The sequence below is a fragment of the Haemaphysalis longicornis genome, unplaced genomic scaffold, assembly GCF_048455015.1.
Source record: "Haemaphysalis longicornis isolate Haplotype H1 unplaced genomic scaffold, Haemaphysalis longicornis Haplotype H1 scaffold_1, whole genome shotgun sequence".
Taxonomy (NCBI): Eukaryota; Metazoa; Arthropoda; class Arachnida; order Ixodida; family Ixodidae; genus Haemaphysalis; species Haemaphysalis longicornis.
This window is the reverse complement of record NW_027526203.1, coordinates 377,669,885-377,690,253: the sequence shown is the minus strand read 5'-3', so window position 1 is coordinate 377,690,253 and position 20,369 is coordinate 377,669,885. Positions and strand designations below refer to the sequence as shown.

The 20,369-nt window shown below is 46.7% G+C and overlaps 1 protein-coding gene across 1 annotated transcript in view; it reads right to left on the bottom strand.

Annotated features, from left to right (window-relative positions):
• Positions 1-20,369, bottom strand: part of Vir (VIR_N domain-containing protein) — a 182,552-nt gene that overhangs the window by 61,312 nt on the left and 100,871 nt on the right. The window contains exons 28-34 of the mRNA XM_077686406.1: positions 18,886-18,958; positions 17,178-17,314; positions 13,997-14,105; positions 9,987-10,272; positions 7,727-7,820; positions 3,537-3,608; positions 2,652-2,714 (exon numbers count right to left, since the gene is read on the bottom strand). Of these exons, the coding sequence (XP_077542532.1) occupies positions 2,652-2,714; positions 3,537-3,608; positions 7,727-7,820; positions 9,987-10,272; positions 13,997-14,105; positions 17,178-17,314; positions 18,886-18,958 (834 nt within the window). The remainder of the gene's footprint in view (positions 1-2,651; positions 2,715-3,536; positions 3,609-7,726; positions 7,821-9,986; positions 10,273-13,996; positions 14,106-17,177; positions 17,315-18,885; positions 18,959-20,369) is intronic.

Genomic DNA, 20,369 nt, shown 5'->3' with positions numbered 1-20,369 from the left:
CAGCGGCCAAATTTTAGTAAACAGTCATCCTTCTGAACATCACATTCATGCCTAAGTGGGAGATATCAAATCACAATCAACATACAGTCAAATCTCGTTACTATGAACCCCACATTGAGGACGCGGGTGCGATTCCCGGCTGCAGTGGTCGCTTTTCTGATGGAGACGAAAAGCAAAAACGCCCTTCTGTACAAGATTTCGGCGCACATTAAAGATCTCCAGGTGGTGAAAATTATTCTGCAGCCCTCCACTACGACGCGCCTCATCGCCTGCTATTTCAGAATAACGCACATAATTTATTTTCCTCATTATAATAGAGGAAAATCTGTATTATGAACTCGGCTAAAGTAACAGCGTCAGGAGGCGGTCTCTCAGCCTTCAACCCAGCGTCCGGGCTATTTCTGGTACTAGCGCCATATTCTCCTCTGGTGAGCCTGGGGAAACATTATTGAGTTGTTATTGCCATAACAGCGCCGCCGCCATGTTGGCCTTGAAGGCGTTATAATTATCATGGCAATAATGCGAGGGGGTGCAGCTCACGTGGGGGAGAGGTGATGCTCTCGCCCTCTCATGCCGGTGGGATTCTGCCACCCCCTCTCCACCCCCCGATTCCCACCCAGCAACCGCCGCTGAAGGCACAAGATATCACTGAAGGCATAAAGACGTTAGTGCAGGAAAGGAGCTGATAATGTGGTCAAAAACGACACTATAAAGCATCATCTGCGCCGCTAGGGAAAGCGCCAATCAAATATCCGCCACCGTGGTAAGCCTAAACATCTCCGGCAGCGCCAGCCGGCTGTCCCGAGCGCTTTCAAACTGCCGCCATGAAGAGCGCGCCTCCCCATTGGGGCAAGTTGTCAGGCTTCTCCCACTGCCGCGCTCGTCACGCGTCATACCGAGGTAGTACCAGTAGAACTTAGATGCACAAGCTGCCGCGCGCGCGGAATCGTCGACGCGGGCGTGAAAAAATCACCCGTGCAACGCTGATGCGCACAAATCACGTGCAGAAACGCGTCAAGAAGTGTTTTTTTCGTATCTAATAAACAAAATGAGTATAAGCGAATCCCCTTGATTCAGTGCGCGGTGCTAACATAGCCACAATCATAGCACATTGTTTAGTACACTTCCGAACGAGATGGTGGGAGGTTAGTCTCTCAAAAGTAAATCGCGCGTGGCCGCTTCCGTCAGCCGCCATGTTTGTTTTGGTACTGTGCAGCAGTGGCCGCTGCCGGTTGCTTCGATGGTTGTCATCTCGCAGCGAATGTGTTCTTCCCGGTCAACCCACAGCACATGGTTATTCCAGGTTCTTATACAAAAGCGTTTCTTTTTAACATCTACCGCGCATACCGCGAGCGCACGGCTCTTGTGGGAGCATCGATCATTGATGGAAGAGCCGCCGTGTGGAACGGAAGAGCTTCTCTTTGTGATACGATTTTCTAGGCGGCGTTCACATTTTTCTTTTCTATTTTTTTTTTAGAGATGCAATTTTGGGGGGTCGACCTACATTCGAGTTGACTTACAATCGTGTAAATACGGTACATCCAGGCATCTTATAACGGGGTTCAACTGTACATACATAAGAAGCACCGTTTTTTTTCTTTCCTTTTTACAGTAAAGACATAAGGGCAGTAAAAAAAATTTTACATTCACATCTCGAGCATAAATGGTTTTTAGAGAGCATAAACGGTTTTTAGGGAGCACAAAAGGATTTAACAAGCGTCCCTACTGTGACAGAAAAAATATAAGCACATATACTACAATAGCAAGTAATTACTGTGAACACCAAAGACACGACAATATAGATATTTCAGAAGAAAATATTACCACAAAACTTGCGCTAAATGGACATACAGACAGACGAAGGAAGACGGACGATGCGCAACTCTCACCTATTTTGTCCGCATCGTCTGTCTTCCTTCGTCTGTCTGTATGTCCATTTAGCGCAAGTTTCGCGATACATAATGCACCAACTAGCCCAACAGCACATTATACTGAAAATATTACCAGTACAGTAGAGATTTATTGCCGCATTGCAGAGTTCTGAGCTAAGAAATTAAATTGGTTTCAAAACTTCTACAGAGGTTTAAAAACTTCCACAAAAGCCCAAAAGAAACCGCATTGTTCCCTTTTTTGCTGCTGTATTGTGCTCTGCCCTGTGCTGGTACCCACATGTCGAACTTGCATACACACGAGGTTTCTTGTACTGAAGTGATGAAAGTATTATTAAAAAAAAAAAAAAAGCAGAAAGAAAAGCATATTTTTGTAACTATTTCTAGCACCAGTCAAACACCATGCATAAACCTGTGAAAACAAAACTGCAGTATATTCATACAAATATGGTTCGTTCAATTCTCCTGCACCGCGTAAACTAGTTCATGCAGTGCAGCACTTTGCCAATCATTTTAGTAGTGCTTCTCATGGCACCTGAGCTGCACCATTCGATTCACTGGCAGTGCAGGTGAGTGCAAGACGAGCTCGTGGCTTTGTCTGCACTCCCAGCCAAGGAGATGCAGAAGCAGACCAAAAAAGTGCAGGTCAAGTTCTGCTGCTTATGCAGGATTGTGGAACCGGCACTGCACTGCTGTGAACTGGTTCAGACGCTTCAGGCCGATTCATGGGACTAAACGTGGAAGGAATTCAAAAAAGCTCACCCTCTTCAAAGCTTGACTGAGGTCTGGCTTCTCATCCCCATTTGTTTTGCAAGTCTCAGATCCCTTAAAAATAAGAAGAAAATACTTTTTTCAGAGTGGGGGTTAAAGAACAAGACAAGATAGTGGATGCACACTAAACCGTAGTCTCGCTTGTTTAAAAGTAAAGCTGATTCACTCACATCTGTTTAACTATACTTAAAAAACTTATTCTAGTACACAAAATCTTTACAAGACATAAGAGAAAAGAAATACAACAGTGTAAATGTAAGAGAAGAACCTTCTAGTTTCCTGTGAATGTAAACTCACTTTCCAAATACTGGACTAAATATTTCAGTTAACATTCTAGAGTGCCTCACACAAAACAAGGCATATTTACACTGCCCTAAGTTAGGAGTGGTATGACACACCAATTGCTTTGTCTTAATCACGTAAAGGCCTCATACAATGTAACAGCTAAAAAAGAACCCAGCCGATAATTCTTTGAAAATCAATTGTCAACAGTGGCTAAGAAAGCAGAGGAGCCCTGCTTTAGGTTGCACCCATTGATTTTAAACGCTGGATAATTCAGTTTCCCCATAATTTACTAATTTCAGAAGCTGTTCTTCTAGCAGTTAAGGGTTCAGATAGTTCAGAATGTTTCTTTTCATTCCACAGGATTCTAATCTATTTAGTTAAAGCTTTACAGTGCACACCATAACGACACTCTGAGCCCCCCTTACCCCGCCCCCCTTGTACCCCCCCTCTTCAATAGTACCAGGGACACTACTTCCCGCATCCACCCATGGACACACGCTGCTCTCTTATAACTCTCGCCCTAGCACTTGGCCCCTCTAACGGAACCTCCCCAATTGGGCACACCCAACATACGCTTCCTACTTCACTTACCACAGGGCCAGGTAAGCATTCCTCGATAGGCACGAGCGAATAATCAGTGTCGCACATTGTCTGGATTATTGTCTGTAATAGAAAAAAACACTTGCATACAAAAGCAGCTGACAAGCAAACCAAAGCATTCATCGTTTCATAAATAAATTTACAATGGATTTCCTATGATTTCTTCCAGTTCTCTGGGATGGAATTATTGGGATTTGTCTATTTAGTGTAAGCCCCCCCCCCCCCCAATTTTTAAAACAAGCTTGCTAGGTAATTTACTTTGTCTATATGAATTTACTTTTTTGCAAGCTTTTAGACAAAATTATACACCTATACGGCTAGTTAAAGCTTAGAAGGTCGATTAAGTCCTTTTTTCTAAATTCATTACTTGTCACGTACGCAGAAAAAGTTTTGGGAACAAGAATTGGTTGCCTTTCAGATATATGAGGTCAAACCAACCACTGTATTTTCACACAGTGATGCCACTCATGTTCAACAATTTGGAGCAATTTTTGGAACACGAAAAAAGTTATTTTGGAGAAGTTTGGAGCAGCTAAGGGACAATTTTGGAGCCGTTTGGAGCTACTAATATCAGTTTTTGAGGTTGTTTAAATATCACAAAAATGCACACCAAAACAGCTCCCCATAATAAATTGGGAGAGAGATTGTTAGGCTATTATTTCGCTATTTTGATCCTGTGGCTTGGGAGTAAAACTTGCATTGCAGGCTGGGGGAGGGCGTGCTAAATAGGGAAGAGGAAAGATAACTAGCTAACCAAAACATAACAAGTGGGATGTTATATATGGTTAATAATTATAGGAATACATTGTTTAAAAAGCCGAAAGAGTGAGAAAATGCAGTATACAGATAATATAGCAAATTAAAAATAAAGGAAAGGATTGACCAAAATTATAAACGAAAAACAAATGTCCTCAAGCAGGTGTTTAAAAAATAAAGTTCTATTATTGTAGGGAAAAGTTTCAGGACACAGTCAATTTTAATCTACATTCGAAGTAACTATATTCCAATTGCGAAATAGTAACTGAAATATTAATGAATACGAAAATTACGGCCTGAGACCTGTCTCCCAAGAATTTTGTTCATAAGAAGTCTCAGACGCGTGTGACAACCACATACTGTTTAATGTTCAGAAAAACCTAAATACCATCTTCGAAGCAGGGCTAATCTGAGCATCACCTCGAAATTCGCCCAGGATGCTGAATACACCGATAAAAGCACTGCCTCCCCTCTCATTTCAATGCCCACCAATCGCCACAACTACACAAACTCCGGTGAGGCTTACAGACAGCCTGCTACCATACCACCGCTTTATCACAGCACGAAGCCGGTGAAGCGCAATATCTGAGATACATACCGTATTTATTCAAAAATAGGTCGAGCACGAATATAGGTCGACCCCCTAAAAATTGAAGTCGCCGAAAAAAAAAATAATATATTCGATTATAGGTCGACCCATACTTTTAAGAGAAAACTTGAGGAAACTTTTTAAAACTCGCATTTATTTACAACGCGGTCACATCACTGGTCGGAGCCACACACTGCGTCGTCGTCGGAACTTGCGCCGCATGCGCCGCGGTCCATTGCGCTGTATGAATTTCTGGACCCACCCCGCCCCCGACTGGCTTTGAAGATTGAACGGCCAATCCCGCCTCGCAGCGCTAACTGCCGAGGTTTTGTCTGGATATCTTTCCTTTCGCACGCTCCTCTTCCACGTGCAGCCGGAGTTTTTTCTCGAGAGCATCGTGCCTCCCAATTAATTGTAGGGCCACGGAACGCACGACGCAGTCCCCTACAAGCAAAACGTTCATCCCGCTGTTTCCGCCATCCCCTGATCAGCTTTTCATTAACGACTAACTCTTGCTGACCAGCGTAGTTGTTCAAGTTCTCAGCAAACAGGATGACCCGCCGCTTAAAGACGTGACATCGTGAAATGTGCACGTGCAAAACGTCGCGTGCGGAGCAGACACAAAAAAAGCGCGGAGATAGTAGAGACAGCGAGCGAAGCAGACTTCGCAGCCAACGCCGTTCCGTTCACGAGGTGGCTACGCTAGGTGGCGAAAGTCACCACCACCTCGCGCTAGCCGCTACCACGACTTACGAAGACACCAAGCCTAGCCAATCTGGCCCTCTAGCCAGTAGCAGTACGTTAGCTCGCTCGTGTCCGGTCCGGCCGCAGGTAATGCGCGATAGCCGGCAGTGACTGTGGCTGGTTTTCTCACACTGATTGTTTTGTTATTTTTACTTTTATTTTCTTGCCTGTCTTTGTTCTAGATGCTCCGCGCTGCCGCCTCAAATTGAGGAGCGCCGGGTGCGACGGAGAAACGGATCGCTCGGTGCACTCGCCATTTTTGATCACGACTATAAGTCGAGGTTCTTCGGTCACGATTATAGGTCGACCCTCAATTTTTAAGCACATTTGCGGAAAAAAAAGGTCGACCTATATTCGAATAAATACGGTAGTTGGCTGCCTTGTGCGCACAAAGGTGATGGCATCACGTCACTTGGTTTGTGCAACTTCCGCGCCCGCGCTGCAGTAAGCGATAAGGCATGACTATACAGCCTCAAAACCTAGCATTCGCCAAAACCTAATACCCCTGTCACACGGGCACTTTCAATCGCAATTGAAGTGAATCGCGATCGAGTTTTCGAGCTCGCTCGACGCATTGCCGCTGCTACATGGCCCGTTTCAATCGCGATCGCGGCGCAGTTGCACCAGTTGCACTCGTGTACACCAGATGGCGCTAACAATGTACTTGTGGCCGCCGTCTGGTAATTTCACGCGGTCGTAGGTATACGCAACAATGTAAATGTTACCGCACGCTTATTTGGGTCAAGTTATTTGACACAATTTGTGGTGTTAGACGAGAGTATCGCCGCTTTCATTCGATCGCACTTGGAATCCTCGATCGCGCCTGAGAAACCAGGATTGAGTTCGAGCAGGATTGAGCTCGATCGCGATTGAAACTTCCGTGTAGCATACACCCGATCCGGATCGACTCAATCGCGTTTGAAAGTGCCCATGTGACAGGGGTATAACATTCAGTTACTTTACATACGCAGAGCAGCTGCGTAAGCCACACTTCACAGGCAGCGGCGCGTCTGATCGAGGATACCACATATTCGCTCGGGGCTTCTGTATACAATTCTAAAGTGGCAGCGTCATTCCAACGGAAGCACATTTCTTGCAAAAAAGCTATGTAAAAAAAAAAAAAAATACTGGCAAGGCCTGTGCTTAATCAGGGAAAGTCGGTGCCAGCACAGGCGTGTGCTACGCAAACTTAAGGTAAGGACGGCAATGCAAATGTTAGCGGCGGTACTTAAGCCATCAAGGCATTACAGCTCGACTTTTCTATGCATAATTATTTGTCATTTGCATTGATAGGATCCCAATCCAAAGGAGCCCTTGCCAGTTTCAGCGCGCCAATTGACAATGTTTTCGGTGCGCCGCGGCATCAGCCAAACATGCACACTAAACTGGAGCTCGAGAGCAAATGTGAACAAATATTCCTGGCCGCGGCAGCCACTTTTCTGACGGAGGAGAAAAGCAAAACCGCCTGTGTGTTCCGAGATTTCGCCGCACATTAAAGATCCCCAGGCGGTCAAAATTAATCCGGAGCCCTCCACTACGGCCCGCCTTATCGCCTGTGTAGCGTTAGCCCGTTAAACCTCAGAATCAAAAAGTGAAAAAAATGAAACCTTTTTGCACTGCATCATACTCTATTACAGCCGGCCCACGCACGAAATAGTGCTAGTAAGGAGTCATCTTATGGCCGTCAGTGATGGCGACCCAGGGAGCAGCATGCCACTAGAGCCACTAAAAATAAGCTTATCTAGTGGTCCTACATGCCACTATGCCCTATCTCTGCTATCTTTCCCGCTCGCCACGGCACCACACGATGCCTTCGGTAGCTTCTTTAACTTTCTATTGCCTCGAGAACCTGTTCAAAGTTGCAGTCCCAGCGCGAAATGTCACCCTCTAAAGCCACGATGGTTATTTTGGAGCACTTCGGCGCAATTTCGTAGGTTTTTATCAGTATGGCGCAAGAATCCTCGTTTGGCACAATTTGGCGCATATGGCGCAGAGAGGCATCACTGTCACAGTTTTAAACTATGCAGGACATTCTTTTTACGTGGGCAGCAGCATGCAACAATGAATCATTTAAAAAGTTTATCTTACTCACCAGAATGCAGTCCTGTATTTGAATGTGCGTTGGCTCATCACTGGACAAGTTGAATAAAGTCAGCATGTAGTTGAACAGGTCCAGGTACTTCCCACTGCAAAAGTTTTCCACTCATTTAGCACCACATTTAAATACGACAACAATGCACATTTTGGACTTTCATGCAACATACCCATACATACCAAGCCAAAACTGCTAGTCATATGAGACTGCTAACCGTATTTCTGCAGGTTACTGTGTGCACCATCAAGGACAATAAAAAAGTGTGAGGGGAAGAAAAAGACAAGCTGCTCGCATCTTTTTGTTAGTGGAGATTACTTATTTCTATGCTCATACTTTCCGTGCTGTCTCGCATTGACAGGAACAATTACAGATGCACAAACGAATTTTAGATGCGACGCTGAGAGCATCTCTTGTCGGCGGCCCTGTCCTTCCTGCGTGCGTCCGTTGTTGTCCGCACCGCTGCGCCCCTCCTCCTCTCGCCGTGATAGCGCGCCCTCTCCCCCAACATCTGTGGCGCACGCAGTGCGGCGTGCTCTCTTACTCCGCCGGTGGGCGGCGGCACGTGCGCATGTGTAGCGCCCTCTCTCTCCGCGGTCTCCTCTCCTTCGGGCGCGCTGCGCATATGAGTGCCGCGCTCCGGCCGGTCTCTCAGTCGACGGTCGTCCGCGCTACGCTTGCTCTCTCTCTCTCTCGCATTATCCGACGATTGCTCACTGAATTCGATTAATCGACCCAACGGAAACGCACAATGGAACCCCCTTCAGCGTCGCATCACACCAGGGTTCCCGCGAGGGGAGGTGGGCGTAATTTTTTTTCGCTACAGTAGGATGAAAAATCACCAGACGTGTCAAACCACTACATGCTGCCACTGTCCCCAGAGCATCGCTTTCTGTGCCCACTGCACAAGCAAAATCTCAAAATGTCACCCGCCCATACAACAGCAGCACATAACGGAGCTTCACTGTGTTAGAATGGTGTTTGTGTTCACACAACTCTTGCAGCCCCACCCATGCCAACAGTAAGCACGCATGACTGGCATCAGGTTGTTACCCACCACCCCTGCGTGGATGGTTTTCAAGTCGACTGCCTGTGCAGAGCAGGCCCACAGAGAACGTAAAAAGCACCTGTTCCATTTTTTGTGACAACGCTTTTAAGTACTACTTCCAATGAAATTGTTGCCCTGGTACTGTAGCATACACAAGATTTAGTTTCGGGGGAGGGGAGGCATAGGAAAGACCTACGAGATAAAAAAAGGAAAAGGTAGGTGAGGGGACGACACAAAATGTGAGGGGAAAAAAGATTGAAAATAAATGAAAAAAACTCAATGCAGCAGGCACCCCCGTAACGTCGCACTTGTTTTCTTCCTGTTTGTTTTCTTACAGGGCCACTGAGAAGTGGCTGGTCGCAATGGTGGCCCCAAAGCTGTGTAATTACGATTGGTGCATCGCTTACGACACACACACAAAAAAATATTATCGGTGGTTTTACTACAAGCGGCGCATCCCTAGTTTTTGTGATGGCACTGTGGAATATGACCCTAGCGTAAAACGAAGTTGAGGAGGAAGGGGGGCCAGAAAAAAATGGCAAAGGCGTTTTGTGCACCCTCATCTTTGGTGTGCTTTCTCTCTCTCCCTGCGGCTAAAGGCGGCGTGCAGAGTGAGGCAACCTCTTTGGCGGTGGGACGAGCAAGTGGCTGCTTATCGAGTGTACAAGTGCCTTTGAAAGTTGGCATGGAAACACCTTGATGATGCCAGAGTGATAAAAAATTGTGTGTTTGTTAATTATCATGCATGTGCTAACATTAACATAGCAGGATATCACAAAATCAACACAATGTCCCCCCCCCCCCATTTTTGCCTAATTATCACTACAGCTGCAATGTCGTTCATTTCACACCCAACTGTGTGATCGTGTTTAATTTTTTCATTCACCAAGTCAACCTTCCCGGCTCCCCTACTGGTCGTGAAAATTGGGCAAAGGGGCACGCAAACACCGGTGAACTCCCTTATACAATTGTGATCAAGCTTCCTATGGAGGAACCAGGATACACAGAACTAAAAACTAAAAAGGGAACAGAAAGTCATTCAATACGATCGATAGTTTGACACATGACATACACAATGTATGCAAAACAATAAGAAAGCTGAGAGCATGCGGAGACTGCTAGGTAGATGTTGAGCCTGACATGAACTGTTCAACTGCCCCAGGTGTGGTGAATTCATGGGACAGACTTCTCACTCTCTAGCCCTGCCCTCACCCGGACTTGATGGCGTGCAGCATGGCCATCTTGAAGGGGGCGTGCGTGAGCATGAAGGCAATCTGGTCCAGCAGGCTCAGGGTGCCCGGTGTCGGGGGCCAGTTCTGGGGCGTCAGGGGCCGGACCACCTCCCCTGCCATGCTGCTGCCGTAGCAAGGGTGTACCAGGGAGCCGTACAGCGCATCCATCACGGCCCGGGCCACCACCGATGCAGACGGGGCGGCCAAGTCCGACAGCTGGACGCACACGCGCCGCAGCAGCTGCTGCACCGACGGGCACGTCGAGTCTGCGCGGGGAGTGCACGACCAGTTCCTTGTACAAGCCACCTCTGCCACTGAACCGCCGTGAACACTGCTCTCGTTCGCTACGCAGCCTGTGTTTGAGCTCAGAGTAAGAAAGTCAGTTGGGAATCTTCCCCTCGTAGCTTATGCCACTGCTCCTAAACCAAGGGCAATAAATTACTAACGAAAAGTAGTTATGCACAGGGATAAGAAAATAAGAGCCTCACAGCTCGCAGAAAATTGATCCAGAAAGTTTTCTTAGGTGGCTAGGATGAAAGCGACGACTAGACACACACACACAAAAAAAGCAAAGGATTAAAAGCTTTTCCAGTACCGGGATGACAGTGCCTGTTGGCAGTAAAGTAAGGACGTTTTCATTCTTTCATAGCGAGACACTAAAGTGTAAAAACAAGTTGGCCTATATTAGTTGATTGCAGCAGCATCAGTTGCTTGTTTATTAATGCAAATATAGTCCAATAGTCCAACCCACTTAGAACAATATCGGAGTGCCACCAGTAAGTCATTGTTATAACTAGGCTGGCCACAAAAAAAAAAAAAAACATAGTAATGTAACGGTTTTACTCAGCCTTCAACAAGCCCAAAACTTCACTGCAACTTCAGCAGCACCTGCAAACTCATCTCAACCTGCATGGAAGATCAACACCCTCCAGATAAGGAGAAAGCCTCTCCATGACGTCTCTGACTCTCCCTCCATAATACCATAGGCAGGTATCATTTTACTGCAGCAATGTTTTTCTTGTTTTGCGTAATTTTTTTTTACCCAGACAATTAAAAAGAGACTGCAGGATCCAGTTCATTCAACTTCACGGTTGAATGCGTCATTATTGACGCAGTGCTGAGGCTTCCTTTTTATCTAGAAGGCATGAGAAGGACACGCTTGCTGCCCTTCTTACCTCTTGAGCCAGCTAGCAACGGAAGACAAAAGGGACAGCAGCAAAGTCTTCCCCTTCAGGGCTAATGTGATTGTGTAAAAGGCAGCAGTCTCCAACCTTTCCTGACAGCTGGTACAGATTGCGTGCCATCTCTCATGTTTAAAGAAGAAATTGTGGGCGATAACACGCCGAAGCTACAGCTGGGCTATGAGGTGCAAAGTACTGGAGGGCTTGGGATCAACTCCGTCCACCTGGGGATCTCTAATGTGCACCAAAGTCCGACACAGAGGCCTTTTCATTTTTCTGATGGAGGCCCGCTACTGCAGGCAAGGCATTCAGGCAATACGTTTTCTTTTTTCTTTGTCAATGTCAATATGATAGCCAACATCCCAACTTTCTGCCACCACATACAACAGCCAGAAGGAAAGTCTGATTACTAGTATAATCAGCTCTGCTGCTAGCCAGCTGCCAGCCTCACTGATTCCCACTCAGGAATGGGCATTTTCTACACCAACTCCTAGGGAGCAGCACCACAAGGGAGCAATAGGCTTCATTACAGCCGGTAGAGAATGTTTTTGTGAATGGGAGAGAAATGCCAGCTTTAATTTATTTCCAAACAAACAAGACACCGTTAGTTGTCTCAGGAAAGCCAAAAGGTTCACGAGGTGGGACTCCGCATTTAAAACAAAAAATTATTCAGCTTTTAGTGACCCTGTAGCATACCTTGGCAAAACTGGAAGCCACTCACTCGCACTCACTTTTCTTCACGTACTCACTCACCACTTGCCATGACCCCTCGCACTCACGCTCACCTCCCACCGTCCCCACTCGCACTCACATTCACCACTCACCCTCACCACCTGTACGAGTGATCACTCGCCTTCACCACTCGCACGCAAGTGTGTGCAACAGTCCGTTCCCGAGTCTTATGACACGGAAAAGTATCAGTGCATTACGGCGTCACAAGTCCATCCAAATTGTATCCCTACATCAACACCCCACCAGAGAGTGAACTCCATGGTGCCCCATGGAGGAGTGTAGTGATGACAAAAGACAGATTTAGGAGTTCTGGGTGTTAGCGTAAACCCGGGTGTAAAGCGACGCTTGCCGCAACGCGCCCATGATAGTTTTAGTACAGCGTTTTTTGTAGCGTTCGCTAAAGCTTGCGGTGCCACCTGTTAAATCCAATGCGAAGTACCCAAATTTGACCTTTTTTACGTGGCTAACCAAGGCAAGCTGTAGCTGGACGGCGTTATTTTTTTCAATGTGTTAGCGTTGGTTTCGATTGTAAAAATCTTAGAAGTAGGATAAAAAAGACCGTCTTACCTAGATTCAGTATCAGGGGAAGATACGATACACCCATCGGAATTGTTTCGCTCAATCGTGCAACGCCAAGGCTTTGAAGCAACATGCAGTGCTCGGCATAATCATTTTATTCAGCTCGGAAATATGCGAGGACCATGTGACAAATACTACTAAGCATGGCATGCGACGTTAATGAGACGCGCAAAATCAAACAGCGGGGAGCCTGACACGGCGGTTTAGTGATACACTTCACCCGGGTGTAGCGACTAAACAAAATATACGAAGCATTCCTATTACTCACTTCCTCTTATCTGTGGAGTTTAACTGCAAACTCTTCATGTTTCACACGGGTAGCGCAACGTTCTCGGATCGCACCCAAGGGTGCACCGACGGTGCAGACGAAAATTCTTGAAGGCCCGAAATGGAGCCTGCCAAGCCGCACAAACACTGTGCAGGGGTGGGTATTGATCCTGTGCAGGGGTGGGTATCGATGCAGGGGTGGGTACCGATCCTGTCTGTAGTTGGCGTAGCATGACAGCTTCTGCTCGGCTCAGACCCGGGTGTGGGGATGAGAAGGTTCGGCGGGCTAATCGATAAGCTTTGGTAATTTCACCGTAGTTGGTCATGCGGTCCTTTGTGCAGAACCACTTGACAGAATGGCTGGGGGCGGCGGCATGGTAGGTTAGTGCTCGCACAGCCGCATGTGCGAGCTGTTACAGTACTCGCACAGGTGGTTCGTGTTGGTCTTGGACACATTCTCGCCTTCATGTGCGGGTATCCATGATTTTAATGTTCCTTGAGCTCGCTGGTTGGGGGGAGAACTCACTGTCCAGCTACAGCTTGCCTTGGATAGCCACGTAAAAAAGGGCAAATTTGGGTACTCCGCATTGGGTTCAATGCGCGGTGCCGAAGCGTTAGCACACGCTACAAAAAACGTTGTACTAAAACTATCCATGGTTGCATCGCGACGAGCATACGCTCCGCCTTACGCCCAGCAATACGCTAACGCCCGGAACGCCCAACTAAAGCTGTCTATTAACAACCGTCACAGCGAGTGGCTGCGGCAACTAACAGCCGACAGCGAGTACAAGGGCAAGAGTGGCGCTCACCGCGGTAAGCCCCGAAAATCGCGCGAGTGCACTCACACGATTTGCAGCTCACAGCAAGTGGCGCTCGCCCTCGCAAAGTGGCACACGGCTCAAGGCAAGTGGCACACGCACTAGCGGGTGGACAGCGTGGCTCACCGCGAGTGGCCCTCGCACTCGCGAGTGGTGGCCGGGGCTCACTGCGTGTGGCGCTCGCACTCGCTGCCAGTCCAAAACGATGGTGAGGCTCACTCACCACTCACTCGTGAGTGAGCCTGCCAACTTATGCCCTGTAGGGCACTCGTGCCATGGGACTCTACTGCGAGCAAAACTTCAAGAACAGGTGCAAAAAAGGGGGGTAAATAAAAATCCAACCCAGCATCCTTGGAACATACAAACAAGCTGAAAGTGTTCCTTCAAAAACAATGCAGAATGACAACACTCACAGCTGAGGGTGCCTACAATCTCCTGGATTTCGCTGCTCAGAGAATGCAAGTGGGCACTCCAGAGCTTACGGCTGTTCACCACTTTAGACAGGTCCTCAGCACGAAGAGGCTGCAATGAGTGAAAATGTCCGACATGAATCATAAATATCACCACATCAAGACTTGACTATGCATGAAAACAACTAACAAATGTGTCAATTGCATGAAAAAATGCAAAAGAAGTATGCAACACTTTTCCCATTGTACAAGCAGAAATAATTCGAAACAATCAAGCAGAGGTAATTAATAATGAACAGCGTGTTGCAGCTGGAGACTGGCAGGGCAAAGACAAAACCAGTATTGCAGCCTCTTTCATCTAAATTTAGCTCTTTCCTTATGGCACCATAAGCCACCGGACACAGATTTCTGATTATTCCCACGAAACATACCGCGAAAGCTACAAACAGCACCATGCAAACAACTACAGTGGAACCCCGCTGGTAAGTCCCCCAGAATTACAACGACCCGCTTCTTACGACAGATCACCGCGGTCCCGGCAAACTCCCCATAGAAACAATGCAATAAAAACCCCGATGATATGACGCTCGGGTGCATGCGGTCCGCTTCATACAACAGACCCTGGCGTGGATAAACCGGCGTTTTTCCCATATTTTACGTCACTTCGCCGCCTCACCCCGACCTTTATTCTTAGCCCCGTTTGACGCTGCTTGATGTTCAAATGTCCGCATGCAGGCGACACCACTCGGTGAACAGACGCAAGCAAGCAGGCGGGTACTTGTGAGCGGCAGTTAACCTTAGACAGCCCCACAAGGCAGCTGTACGCCATTGTGCCAACCGCGCGAAGTCATAGTTCAAGGTTCAAGTGGCTGGTTGATCACGAATTCGAAGCTCCCATCGAGCCGCCGACGAATGGACCACAACGCAACTTAACGGCAATGACTGGACACCCGCTTTCCTCGCCCGCTCGATCAAGTTTCTTCCTTCCACGACGCTCTGTCCCCATCTCTCTGCTCTCTCCTTATCAGTGTCTTTCAAAGCGGCGTTGTCACTCTGCTTCTTTCATTACCAGGATACCTGCATCCACATGCGGCCGCCGCAAGGTTGGAGACACGTATACGTTGGTCCCACCATTTTGGGTCACTCGCTGGCCGCTGCAGCAAGGCCCTGTAGCAAGACCGCGCTATAATTTTCGCCGCAACACGGTTTACTCCCAAAGTTTGAATCATCTTATCTATTTCGCGTTGCTGGGTATTGTGAGAAACAAAAACACCCATGCGTTGAGCACTTTGACCCCATAGGGACGGCAAGGGACCGTTCAAAGGGTGTCCCCACCCTGTACGGTAATTTTTTTTTTTTTATCTCCGCCTTGTGCTATCGCTCGTTTCGCTTAGCCCGGCCAGTTTCCACTTCCTTTTTCCCCTCTCAATTTGCTAGACCACGTCGGCTTTATCTCGCACGCGCAAGGCGTGGGGCTGGCAGGTGCTTCGCCGGCGAGCTAGCTCGGCCGCCGTGGAGGGGCGGAGGGCACAACGTAGACGTTTCTTAATTTTAAACTTGGGATTTCAGATAAAGGTTCACAAATCGCGCGAAAATGCACCCAATCCCGTAGTTTAAATAAGTTCTTAGCCCACCTGTCGCGTGAGACGGTCTACTAGGCCAACATTTACCCACATCCCGGTCGTACGACACCCCGATCATACGATTTCTCGCGGTCCCTTGAAAGTCGTATTATCGGTGTTCCACTGTAATGCCATCTGGCATATTTACTGGCAACTCCTTTTTCGATTTCATTATTGTTTGTTTACATTTCGCTTGTGGAGATAGCGTCGAGAGTGAAATTTGAACCCACGATAGTGGCGAGTAGCCAAAAAATAGCGTCCACTTCACGGCACGCTTTTCAAAAGCAGACAGCTGTGGCAAATGCTTTGGCAGCTGCAGCTGCTGATTTTTCTTACCCGAGCAGCAGTGATGACCCCAGCAACGCTGTGGGTTCATCGGATTTTAGTTCTGATGAAGACGCTCCCATTGAATGGCCTGACTTCGACAAGTGCTTGGGGTAAGGTTTATTTTTTACTTCGTGCTGTACTTATGAACAAAACATGCTTCTTATCTGACGACTGCAATTTTTGCATGTGTAGGGTCTGGACAACATGTGGCGGGGATATTTTGCCAAATACACTGCGCCGTATCGCGTTATCACCTTCAAGATAGCCTGGCATTCATGTAAAAGTAGAGCTGCGGAGCAACGCAAGCCACTTCTCAAAAGTGCTGGATTTTTTGCTCTTGTTTTTTACCACTGAAGTGATAAGAATTTTGCGTGAGAACACAAACAAGTATGCTTAGATGCATGTTTTAGAGAGATCGACCTACTCTCGAGTGGCTTTGAGGAGTGGCACAGCCGTCGGGGCTGCTAGGTTGGCAGGCCCGCAAAAATCGAAAACTTGGTGTACATTGATTGATTGATTGTGGGGTTTAACGCGCCGACGCAACGCAGGCGATTAGGCGCGCCGTAGTGGAGGGCTCCGGATTAATTTTGACCACCTGGGGATCTTTATCGTGCGCCGAAATCTCGTACACACGGGCGTTTTTGCTTTTCGCCTCCATCAGAAAAGCGGCCGCCGCGGCCGGGCTTAGGAACATAGAAACAACTCTTATATCTTAGAATTCCTAAAATAATTTTTAGTCTCAGTACAATCACCTACATGTTTTGTGTGTATACTTTTTGTAATTTTTTCCCTTTTTATTTGATCAATAAACTGTAAATAATTGTACTTTTCACAATACTGCTGCTATTTGTTTGAAAGAGCAATCTATAAGCTACAATTATGTGCATAGCAATGCTAAATGTGTCCAGCAGCTCATGAAAAAAAAATTGTGGAAGCCCACAAAATCAGCCATTTTTCCACCGTAACGAAAGAATTAAGCTGATAGAAGGTGCCACCCTTCAATGCAAACTGGCTGTGGTGTTTATACTTTTGTTATTCCATCAAAATAACCATTTTATGGTTGTCATAAATTGCTGTGAAATAAAATAGGCCAGAAAATACAGCCTCTAAAGAATTTCAACAAAAACAAGCAAGCGGTTTTGTTAGGTATAGCTACAGTATAGTGAACAATAAGGGGCTTTTTTTGTTTTTGAAGTCTAACAAGCTACCCTGCACACAGAACAATGTTGCCTCACCTCTCTAATCTGCAGTGGTAAAGGCAGGGGAAGTAACTCCGAAAAAACAGTAAGCCCAGTCAAAAAGGTACATGGTCCGCGCATCAAGAACTTGAGCACCTCCGACACCATCTGCGTCCACAAACTCTTGTTCAGAGCTGAAAAAAAAAAAAAAAAAAAAAACCATGAATGTTAGCCTGTAATAGACCTACATCGCATCTTGCAATCACAAAAACATAACGGTGCTGGCGTCAGTACTCAATGCAGTAAAAATGATGAAAAATACACAGAACAAAAGCAACCCCACTTGCCTATTCAAAACAAAACACACCAACATAGCACAACAATAAAAACAATGACGTGTACCATATAGGCATATTTGAATAGTGATTTGTTGCTTTTAAAGTGAATAATGATTTGCTTCAAATAATTTCAAAGCGAATAACCCAAATGGCCACATAAAAACAACTAGCCCTTCAATGAGAACTCAACAGGGTTCATGTGACACGTAAAGAGGACACATCGCCTTGTTATGTGCCACAAACAGTGCCACAAACAGCCACGTCACTATCCTGGGGCAGGAGGACCAACTAAGCCACAGCAATTGCTCACTACAGCTGTAAACATGCCCTCATGATAGGGCTGCTACTATTAAAATGGAACAGGTCCCCAAGGGACAAAAGGGCACAATTATTTAAAAAAAGCAAATGAAGAGAAGGACACTAAACAGTAAAAAGGCATACATGTTCACAATGTCTCAGAAGCATGCGAAAACATATACGGGATGTCCGTGCTCATGCTAAGCATGTGAAGAATGAGTTGCATGCCATTACAATTTAGGTTTACAACCATTACTTCCTTTCACTGGTAACTGCTACTTGCTTGTAAACTATCAAAGATTAGTACCACTACGAACACAAGTCTGATCCTAACTTGCTGACAGAAGAACGTGCATTTGTCAAATGAAAGCGAGCTTGGTGAATTGAGAATTGGTGCCGAACACTACGAAATTTTCAAATACCAAAACTCTGACCAAAGTTTAACAACAAATAATGTATTATTTGATCGGATATTAAAGAAATCTGCACATGCACATACACCTAGTGTCATGCCATAGCAGACGACAGCTTTAATTCTGGTGGGTTCAAATACAGGGCTTTTCTGATGGAGGCGAAAAGCAAAAACGCCCGTGTGTACGAGATTTCGGCGCACGTTAAAGATCCCCAGGTGGTCAAAATTAATCCGGAGCCCTCCACTACGGCGCGCCTCATCGCCTGCGTTGCGTCGGCGCGTTAAACCCTACAATCAATCAATCAAATACAGGGCAGGGCGTTCCAGTAGCGAATGCCTGCAGTCTGCCTGCCCCACTTTGCGAACACAAAGCATGCACAGCAATACAATCCCGCAACAACAAATGTGGCTTGTATTCCCGTCGGTGTGCACAGGCAACATTTCACAGCCAGAGTTCCACATTTCCTGTTCACATACGTGAACGCTACAGGGCGAATGCGAAGATTTACCCTTAGAACGACTAGCGGAGTTTGTTGGAAACACACGACAAGCAGCATAGGAACGTGCCAGGTCACAGAACAGACAAGAAAAAAGAAATAGTTTCCTGGTTGGTTTATGTTTTGTGTCGGGAACTATTACAGCAGCCATTCCACAAGACAGCCATTAAAAATGGCACTCAGTTCAAATTTATTAGAAAGCAGTCAGCATTGATACTTGCCTTCCTCTGTTTCTGCAGGGCTAAGCTGAGGTTGAGTGTATGTGAGTAATGTCTCTATTACTTCCACACAGACCTGGAAAATGACAACAAAAGAGACGAGAGTGATTCTCTCAGTTATTTGTTAAAACATCGAGGAGAAGTAGAAAATACACCTGAGGTACTAAAGACTGCCTGTACCTTTACCAGACCACATCTAATAGTACAGTATTTTGAAGACTGTGTTAGTACGCCCCTGCCGCGAATTAGGAAAAGCCCTAAGACTGGCAGTGGCTCCACAGAAGGCACCTTACGTGGCAGCAAACTATTAAGCACACTTGGAACAGCGCAAAGGGATGAGGACGAGGCGTAGACAGGACACAGCGCTGACGGGACACTGCGCTGTGTCCCGTCTACGCAAAGTGCAGTATTGGGCGAGTTGGTTATCCATCATTACTAAACAGCGCAACAAAAACACGGACTATAGCTGAGGTACACAGGACGAGCGCTCGTCCTGTGTACCTCAGCTATAGTCCGTGTTTTTGTTGCGCTGTTTAGTAATGATGGTCCCGTCTACGCCTCGTCCTCATCCCTTTGCGCTGTTCCAAGAACGCTATACCAACACGCCCAAGCTTATATCTTAGTTATTAAGCAGACATGTGATTATCTAATCTTTTTTCCAAACATACCCACTTAAAAAAAAAAGAAAAAGAAAAAGATAATTTGGTGTCAGGAATTTACACACCTGTGTTCTCACATACTGTTCCCGATGAGAATAGTAGATAAGTTTATCGTCAAAAAATACCAGGCCGAAAAACTTGGTGGACTGAGTTCTACACTTTAGACTACAGTCGAATCCCGCTACAACGAAATTGACGGGACGTGCGAAAAATTTCGTTGAAGCGAAAATTCGTTGAGGCGAAATCTGCCGCAACACACCACGGAAAGGCCAGAAAAATAGCCCCGTATGCTTCCGCATCATTGGCAGCATAATACAATGTTTAGAAAAAGGAGTGATGCGCAATAACGTCATGTTTATTCGGATAACGAACATACCAATGGTTATCTGTTCTTTCACTGCACGCGAAGAACGCGTTGCGGAGTGGGGTGAAGAAATGCAGGCGCAAAACGTATTGCTGTACAACAAGGCGTGTCCACCGAGCTGATTACTTGCAGATAGCTGCTAGGCCGTCGGAAGCCCCCCTCTCACTTGTAGCAGGAGCAGTGCCGTTATCTTATCATCTGACACGGCGCGGCAGCTACTGACCTTGGCAGGTTAGACGCGCGCGCTTGCATTTAACACAACTGCGCGCTCATGACTAAGATAGGATGACTTGGCTTCAAGACCAAACACGCAAACATGATTTTTGCTCTTGGCTATGGTAGAAGGAAAACGGCAAGGAGAGCTGCTCACAACGCATACATGACGGCGCCGCGCCAGCAGCGGAGCACATTTGTGCGATTTTAACTGGATACGGATTGGCTGTAGCTCCGGCTTGGCGAACCGG